Consider the following 9320-nt stretch of genomic DNA (forward strand, 5'->3'; position numbering starts at 1 on the left):
CCAGAGGGTACTCCCCCAACTCCCAGGTGTAGGTGGGGAATTGAAATTGCCTCCTGCAGGAAGCCTTCTCTAGATTGCCTTTACCCCACTAGCATCCTCCATCTGGGCAGCCCCCAACACTACAGATACCTGTAATAAAGAGCTCTTCTCATATCCTCCAGTGATCTGAGTGGATGTGAGGGATGCCAGGGAACTGAGAAAGAAGGGACCAGAGGAGGGAGGGGATGAGGCATGAGTCAAAGCTGGTGTCTTTGAGTTTTATTGGGAAGGGGAGTCCATTGTAGTGTGGGAGGTCAGACCAATAGATCTAGTACCTGTGAAATAAAGTTCATTATCTGGCTTCTCTGGAGAGGTATGGAGCCCCCTCAGAAGAGCTGGGCTGAAGAAGAAGCCACTCATCCCACTTCTACTCCTTCCTCGCCCGGTAGATTAGTGTCATCAGCTCTGGGAACACTGGGGCTTTTATGGGGGCCAGGCCCTGCGCGTGCAGTGTGTCCTGTAGTGGTCGGCACCTGGCCCTATAGTACCGTATGAACCGCCCCGCACCGCGGGGTTTCAGTCTCTCGCCTGCATGCATGGCGGGGATGCAGGCAGCACGTCCTTCTGTCAGACCCTCCGGTCCGTGGGGACGGGGCCCAGCCTCATCTCTCAGCCAGGCTGGCCAGGATGCCAATGAGATTGTCCAGCCCCATCAAGTAGCCGTCCTCTCGGTTGCCCTCCTCCCAGGGCCGCCGGTGGTCCAGGGTCTGGCCGTCGGGGAGGGGCGTGGTCTTGCCGAAGTCGATGAGCCATACGCCGGCGCGGTGGCAGTGATCATGCACGAAGAGGAGCGAGCTGCCGATCACCTGCCGAGTCCCACACCGTCAGGCTACGGCTCTAATCCGGAGAAGCCCTCCACCCTGTTCCCTCACAGACCACAGACCCGGTACCTGAGCCTACTCCTCTTACCTCGTGCTTCCTAAAGAACTCAGAGACCTCCAGTGTGTCCCGGATCTGCTGCAGGCGGTTCAGATACCTCCTCTGGAGAGGGTAGAGTAGGAGAGGAGAACAAATTAACTAAATACCAGCTGAACCTCTGCGAATATGAGGAGCGCCATGATGCATGCTTGGCTTGGCAAATACCGTGGTGAGGAAGGCACAGGCCCCCACGTGGCGCGCAGCCAGAAGGGAAGGAATGTAAAGCAATTACAACACAATGCGATAAATGCTATGATGGGGGTCACATAGGGTAGGGTGCTACATAAATTGACCTGACCTGGGGACACCCCTAGGTATCAGGCTCCCCAACACCTCAGGGTTCTGGGATCCCGCACTCACCAGTACTTCGGCATCCCCTTGCACAAACTCCTCGAAGACGCGAATCACCTGCTCCCGGCTTCGCGTGGTCTTGAAGTCTGTGCTGCAGGAGCCGTCGGCTTTCTGTAGGAGGTGGGCAGAAATTGTCAGGGGTCCCGTGCCCGCCCGAGGGGAGAGGATCAGGCCAGAGCAGCGGTACCTTCCGGGACGTTGAATGCCAGGGACAGCGAGACTGCCGCCAGAGGTTGCCTCTTCCGGGGACTCTCAGGGTGGGAGGTCAACATGGAAGACAGACACCGCCCAGTGGGGCTGGGACGGGGGAAGGGCTCGGGAGGTGCAAGGCGAAGTGGGCCTGGCTCACCTTAATGCCCTCGATGCGGAAGCCAAGCGTGGTACTGGAGCTGATGCCTTCTCGCCACTGCATGTAGCGCGGCTTAGTGACCGCGCGCTGCGCGTGCTCCTCCTCGGTGGGTGCCGCAGGGTCTATGGCCAGCATCTTCTTGTACATGTCCTTCCGCAGCTTGGGCCGCTCGCGGGCTTTGGTCAGCTCCTCTTCCAGGTAAGTCCTACGGAGGCGCAGACAGCGGCGGGGCTTGAGCGGGCGCACACCCGGACCCTGTAAAGCGCGGCCTTGGGCACGCGTAGAGAGCTCGTCCCCGCCCCGGGCCCTTTACAGGTTCCCACCTGCCCGGTAGGGCACGCGTACCTGACGCCCATCTTGCAGTCAAGCACGCAGGGCCCATCGAAGCCGTCCAGCAGGTCCTGCAACTGCAGGTAGCTCTCGCCGTCGCGCTCCACCACGCCGTGGAAGGCGGGCACGCAGCCGCGCAGCGCGTCCGCCATGAGCCGTGCCAGGCAGTAGCGCTCGGGCTCTGAGCTACGCTTCAGAATCAGCCCGCTGCTGCCCGCCGCCTTGAAACTCCCTGCGGGCAGGCGCTAGTTAGTGCTGCCTAGTCCCTTCCTCCCCGCCTCCACCCACCTCCCCCGTGCCTGCCCGGTGCTCACCCGTGTGCCCCGCCAGTTGCACCCAGGCGTAGCGCTTCTTGAAAGGGCTCATGACGGGCAGATTCACCATGGTCCGGATCTTCTGCCAGTGGCTTTTCTGAAAGCGACACGGTCCCGGTCTGTAAGTTAGCATCTGCATAAGCCCTCCTTCCTCTGGAACGTGGTCTCGCCCAGCCCAACCTTAACAATAAGCAGCTAGGGCCTGATGAGTCAATCATTCATTCGATCAGGGAAAGTTTATTGTGAGCCTGTGTGGCGGACCCTGAGACAAGCACATGGAGTTGACAGAAAAGAGCCCTGGGCTCAGCGTCAGAAAGCTCACGTTTGCAACCCAGTTCTGCTGCTCCAAAGCTGCAGGGACAGGTTACTAAACTGCTCTGTCGAGGTTTTAGGACTTTTGTGAGCATGAGAATCACACGGTGGTCACTCTTGTTTTTAAAAATGGAGATTTTCAGGTCCACGACAGGGAAATTCTGAGCAGTCTGGGGTGGGACCAAAAATGTGCATTTCTACCAATGCCTCCGGATATTCTGCGGCCTGAGAAGCCTCTGAGCTCAGTTTCGTCATCTGTAAAATGGGGAAATAACCACTCTCGCTGGGTTGTTGTGAGTAGTAAATGAGGCTTGAGTGTGACAGATGCCCCCACCCCCAACCCATTCCTTGGCATGAAGCAGTAGCTGGACAAATCTGGATTATTGTTTCATTTACTTGGGACCATTGGTTCCTCTCATTTAAGGAGAAAGACAAACATGGAAACAAACCATTACATAGGCCCAGGGCAGGGAGGCCAGCCTGGTAGGGCCTGGAGAAAGAGTGGCTTTGGGCTCCCCAAGGTCCTCTTGCTATCCCTAGATGCCATCTCACTCCTAGCCAGTTGAAAAGGCCCAGGGCACCCTTAGTCCTGATCTGGACCCAGAAACCTGGGCTTTGAAAATGGGATACAGAGCTGAGGGTCTGTCATCTTAGATGAAATTGGGAGGGAAATGTAGATTTTGGTGTACCTTTTGCCTCTTGACCATTGTGTCTAGCCTTCAGCCAGTCCTGAGAGTATCTCATCCTCTGGACCTTTCCTCTTCCCACCGCAAACTCATCAGTCCTGTGTCTACCCACTGAAGTGCAGAGGTTTGCTCCTCCAAACAGTGTGTCTGCTGCCTCCTCCCAGGGTGCCTGCCTTTTAGAGGCGTTACACGTGTGCCTCCACAAGCGTGGAACCCAGGAATCCAGCTTCCCTGACCAGAGGGTGTTCTAACAGGGAGAGGGAGAACTGGCATGCTGGCCTAAGCAGGGGAGGCTGATGACCATAAAACCCCTTTCCATGGGGAGGAGATGGAAGTTAGTGACAGAGCACTGGATGGGGAGTCCGGAGTTGGTTCCAGTCCTGGCTCTGTCACTTTCTATCTGAGTGAACCCAAGGGAGAATTTCATATGTGTGAGCCTGTTTCCTCTGGACCTAGCTGTTGCCATAACAGGAGCCACCATTTACTGACCGCCTACTGCATGCCAGGCACTTCTCATCTCCATCAGACAGCATTGCTCCTGTTTGCCTACTGAAGTCCCTACATGGCACACTAGGGTGTGATCACTTTTCCAATCCCTGGGGATCTGGGGGTGTAGCCAGAAGCAGCCCACTAGAAGCATGACATCTCTTTCAAAACTCCCTTTTTCACTCTTTAAATACATGCAAGGTTTGCATTATGCTGCATAATAAATCCAAGTTTTATTATAAAACTCTCCCACCTCCAAATCCTCAAATAAAATTCCAGGAAGATGTATGTGCTGTGTGTATTGAGTGGCACCATCCCTCTTCCCCCACACTCAGTTTGAGATTCGTTATGCTGCTGCACATGCAGAGCAAGTGCATGAGGTGGTAATTATTGTCATTTTACGGAAGGCAATCAAAGTTCAGAGAGTTAACATCCCCTCCATCCCTGCTCCCAGCCCCCAGCCTCTGCCTTAACCTCCAGTTCAACCCCCTCCTCATGCTTCAATTGCCCCAGCAGGTTCCAAAATCCATGCTACCACCCAGACTCCCTTTAGGGGTCAAAGGGGACCCTGCAGGAGAAAGAGTTTTGTACAAGATGAAGCAATTTGCAACCACAAGCTGGTATGTTTTAATCACTGAGGAAACACTGAGATCTGTTTGGGGACCCCTCTCTGTTGGCTGGACACTTCCGCTTCATCCAAAGGGATGGGTTTAATGGTGGGGCTTCGGGCAGCTTTAGGGACTTACTGGCAGAGTTTGGGGGACAGTGGGACCAGAATGGACTTCATCAGAGGGTACATCTAGTTCTGTAGCCACCCTAGTAGAAGAAGGAACCAGCCTTGGGTTAGGTGAGATGGGAGAACGGCATCATCCTTTCTTCTGGGATCATGTGGGAGCAGTGAGTGAGGCTGGAAGGTGGAAGGTGTGCCTGGTAGAAGAGGATTTAGTACCTGCAGTCCTGGGCTACTGACACTTGACTGATGTGTGATAACATAGCATTGACTTGCTCCCAAGCTGAGGTAACATGGGGTCATCTCTCCACTCTCCCCACCACAGTTTTGTGAGGACCATATCAGCCAAGAGCAGCAAAGACTAAGGCTGGCTCCAGCCATGTGGGTTACAAAGGGCTTTCACACCCATAATGCCATCTCAGCCCTCTCAGCCACCTCTTGAGGTTGGTTGGTAATGACAGGATTTAGTTCTTCTGCCAGTAATGCATATGGTCAAACATGGAAGGAGTTGATGCAAGTATCATGGAACTCTGTAGTCTTCCATCTTAGGGAGCTACCTCCCCCAGGGAACATAATGCATAGAAAGATGCATGTATCCAAAAAGGTTCTGGGAGAATCATTCTTTGGTGGGTGGGTGGGGATTTGGGCACACGAACAACAGCAGGGAATATATTTTTGAGCAGGTAAGGCTTTTATTGTATGAATATCAGAAAGCAGATTCATTATGTTACAGAGTGAAATCTAGCTGAAAAGAGGGCTAAAACTCCATCCTCTGGCACAGTCTATTCCGCCACAGAAGTCTGGGAAAGCCACTCACAGCCAAGAGGCTACCCAGACATCTTGGGACAAAAAGCTCAGGAGAGCTGACCATGTGAAAGAGTCTTTGATGAAGTCACGGGAGGACCCTCTGATACTTCCTCACTCATGGAGCTGGACAGGGAGCATCTCTCTCTGGGCAGGGCTTAGCTGGATACTAGCCTCAGACCCTCCTTTGTCTGAGCTCTATTTGGAAGCCCTGAGGACTCTCCTCCTTCTCATATCACACCAGATATTCAGTGTATCTTCTGCCAGAACGGATCCTTTGCTTCGTCTTTGGTGTTCATCCCCATCCTTCCTGACTTCTGCTCCCTACCTCCAGCCATCCAGACTCTGGCTAAAGCTCTCTACCACCCAACCCCCTCACCATGTTCCCAATACTCTATCAAATAAGCACTCCTGGTGGCGGTGGTGATGAGAACAATCCGTTTAAATTTATAAGATGATTTGCACTAAGGTATAAGTGACCCACGACTTCACCCTCCCAGGGGCATTTGCTTTTTAAAAAGGAAGCCTGTTAACCTAAATTCTGCTCTATAATTAGTGAGAAGTGAAGTGTGGGAATTCTGGGTCCAGGACAGGATCGAATCCAGGTCTCCTTACCCATCCTGGAGCACTGAGAGAAGAGAACCAAACGAACAAGAGTCAAACACCCTCTCTTCTGCTAGAGCAACACCCCAAAATTATTTTAAGAGGCAGACAAGGCCTAAGAATACAGTCATGCCAGCCACCCTTGGGGATAGGGCCCCAACTCCTCTCCTGGCCTGTATGGTTTTCCCTGCCCATGACTCTTCCCTCTACCGTAGGAGAGGACCCAGGAGGGAGGCAGGTTGCCCAGTCCCAACTACCTTGCGGGGAGCCCAGCTCCAGGCTCTGGGAAGACTGTGCGTAGCTCCTAGGAAGAGAAGTGAAGGATGTACAAGCCGGGCAGAGCCTCCCCTCTCTTCCCGTTGTCCACCCAGGCCTGAGTTGTAAGGGGCTGGCGAGCTGGAAGCTGCCGAGCACTGCCTCAGCACCCTTCTCCCAGGTGCATCCTTCACGGTCAGCCAGCCGATGGGCTCTGCTTCCTACCTGGGGAAGCCCTAAAGGCAGCCTGGGCGGGCGCACTGTGCTGCTCCCGGCCTGGCCGCGAGGCAAAGTCCGAGCCGGGCCCTCCACGCAGACGCAGGCGGCCTCTGTCAACAGCCCCTGGCTTATCTGCCGCTGCCTCGGCTGTTTGCCTTCGGGGAGGCCCCGGCGTGCTGGGGGTTGGGAAGGCCTGGGACTCGCCGCCTTGGAGCTGGAAAGGCTCTCAACGGCCATCTGCTCCAGCTCCTGCCGCGCCGGGTGACAGCGAGGCCCAGAGTGGGAGAGGCCGGCCGAAGACGCCCAGACAGAGCTGCGACTGGTCCCCGGAGTCTTGACCCAGGCTGGCCTGTCTACGTTGTACACGGTCCTGGGCCGCGGGACCTCCTCCGCCTTTGGGAGGAAGAGCGAAGCTGGGGGCTCCCCTCGTGGCTCCCTTCCTCCAGCGCCCGCCTCTCAGCTGTCAGAGATTTGAGCGGGGGAGCGGTAGGCCCACAGCTACCGCTCTGGGTTTTCGGAGGTGGGGAGGGAGGAGTACTCTCACTGCCCCACATCACCGCCTTAGAAACCACTGGGCGGCACCCGCCTCCTTTCAGGCGCCAGGGTTGCACCAGGAATGATCGGGGATCAGGGTACGCCGGGGGAGGAGAGAGGGACTCCCCGCACCCTACACCTGGTGGCGGAGTGTGTTCCTGCTCTATGAGACTTTTCCCTTCTTCCTCTTGTGTCACTTACAAACCACGCCGCCCTCTGGGTAATGTAAGTCTCAGGGGTAACTGAGTCACGGAGCCACGGCAAGTCATTACAGTGACTCCCGCGCCTCGTCCAATCCGAGCGCGGGGGGAGCCCAGGTCCAGCAGGCCCCGGCAACCCCGGCGCGCGTCCGCCGCCCTCACCGCCCTTCTGGGCAGGCCCCGAGCCACCAGAGCCTGCGGGGCGCCCTTCGCCTCTCCCTCCACCTCTCCCTCCACTACAGGGACACTTGCATAACGTGGATCTAGAGCAACTCCTTCGCGTTGACCGCGGATAGTTATGTGAAGTATTTGGCCTTGGTTAAAACCAGGGGAACAAGACGGCTATCCTAGGCGCGGCACATGCAGGAGGGGCAGGCACCGGGAATGACTTCACCGCACCCTAGCCTGGGTTGTCCGAGGGTCAAAACTGGCCCCGGAACATCCAGGCTACCAGAGGCGGAGGTCAGCAGGCTGGTCCCACCCTTTCGGCCTCAGTTTACCTTCTCCCGGGCCAGAATTAGGAGGAGTAAAGCGGAGGCGGGCTGCGTTCCGCCCCCTGCCAGAGCTCCCAGTCCCGCGCCCCTCCCTTCCCTGCGTCCACGCCTGGTGCAGGCTCCGGGAGCAGACGGCGGCAGCTAGCGAGCAGAGCCTGGAGCGCGGCTCCACTCCCACTCAGGAGAGGGAAACCGTGGCAACGGCGGGGGGTGGGGCCGCGGCGCGGGAGAGGGGGAGGCAGAGAGGGAGACTCGTTGACCCCACTCTCCGAGAGTTCGTGGGGCAGCGCTAAGCCCCTCCGATCCCTCCAACCATCTCTCAGCCAGCAAGTCACGCTCCCCCCCGCCCCCTCCCCGCTCCCAGTGGCCGGTCGCAGACTCCTCCTTACTCTCTTAGACGCCCCAGGGCCCGGGCCGTGACTCGCCTGTGGAACCGGGGTGACCACTGTAAAAGTGAGGGGTCGGCCCGGCGCCTCCCTTTGACCCCAATGCCCTCCTAAAGAGTGAGAATGGGACCCTACGGGGAGGGAGCTTAGGGCAGGAGTCGGTCCGCAGAGAGCTCAACGCAGGTCCCCGCACGCAGCCCCCGCGCCCCGCGCTGGCCCCGCCCCCGCGGCCAGTACCTGACCCACGTCCTCGCTCGTTTCCAGCTGCACGTTGCCGCGGCTCCGGCTCTCGCTGTCGCTCAGAAGATCGTCCTCCGAGTCCTCGGGCAGCGACGAGGAGCCAGTGGAGGAGAGCGACGAGGTGGAGAGGCGGCGCGGCTGCTGCAGGTGCGACGAGCCCACAGCCGGGAGCCAGCCACCCTCCGGCTTGGGCGGCCCGGGGCTGGCCGGGGTCACGTCCGGCTCCTCGGCCGTCACAGTCAACTGGGGGATCACCGGGGCAGGGGGAGCTCGCGGAAGCCCGTTGGGGATCTGTCTCCCCCGCCGCTTGGCCCCACGGGCCCGGGGCTCCCCTGCGGCGGCGGCGGCAGCGACCGCGGCGCAGCGCGCCTCGAAAAGCAGGCGCAGCTCCCCGACACTCCGGCGCGGGGCCCGCTCCAGCCCGGGGCTGCAGGGCCCCGCGCCTCCCGGTCGCGCCATGCCCGTCGGGCCCCCGGGCAGGGTCATTTCCCAGCAAGAGAGCCGCCGGGGAGCCCACCAGCCCGCGGCGCGGCGGGTACTGGAGCCGCTCGGCCCCTCAGGCTTGAGACTGCCCCGAGGCGGAGCCTGCGCGGCCGCTCGCCTGGGCCCCGCCTCGGCCGCGCCCCCCGCCCACTCCTTTCACTTTCAGAGAAAGCGCGGGCCTCCTTGGGCTCCTGCCCAGAAGGGAAGGCTCCCGGTTGCTCCTCCGGGTGGCCGAGAAGCCCAGACCTCCTGGAAACACACAAAACCCGGGCCTGGCCCTCGCGGCCTCTCAGTGCCCACTCTCGAGAAGACTGGAGGGGCTGCTCCGCCCCACGCCGTGCCGCGTCCCCGGGAGATTCCTCCTGGCAACGCCAAGGGCCCCGACCCCGCAGGGAAGGAACTGATCCAGCTCTTGCTCTCGCACCCAGTCCCTCGGGCTCCTTTCCGCGTTCCACCCATCCTGGGCTAGGGCTTCCAGGTCTCCGGGACTTTTCTCCGCCCGGGGCCCCTTCGGCACAGAGTTCAAGGCCTTCGGCTTCCCAAAGAAGCCTCACCCCAGGGCATGTGCCCAAGTGGGGACTCTGTCT

General features: G+C 58.7%; 1 protein-coding gene across 1 annotated transcript; it reads right to left on the bottom strand.

Annotated features, from left to right (window-relative positions):
- Positions 1 to 251: 251 nt before the first annotated feature.
- On the bottom strand, positions 252 to 8736 carry ITPKA (inositol-trisphosphate 3-kinase A; the record flags this gene model as incomplete). The annotated part of the gene is made up of 7 exons (XM_081228939.1): positions 252 to 845; positions 949 to 1020; positions 1318 to 1419; positions 1658 to 1862; positions 2003 to 2219; positions 2302 to 2398; positions 8248 to 8736. The coding sequence occupies 7 exons, from the start codon at positions 8734 to 8736 to the stop codon at positions 642 to 644; spliced, it is 1386 nt and encodes a 461-aa protein (XP_081085065.1). The 3' UTR covers positions 252 to 641.
- Between the last annotated feature and the right edge of the window lie 584 nt (positions 8737 to 9320).

This window comes from Mesoplodon bidens, assembly GCF_964165515.1.
Source record: "Mesoplodon bidens genome assembly, chromosome: 3".
In the NCBI taxonomy this organism is placed as follows: domain Eukaryota; kingdom Metazoa; phylum Chordata; class Mammalia; order Artiodactyla; family Ziphiidae; genus Mesoplodon; species Mesoplodon bidens.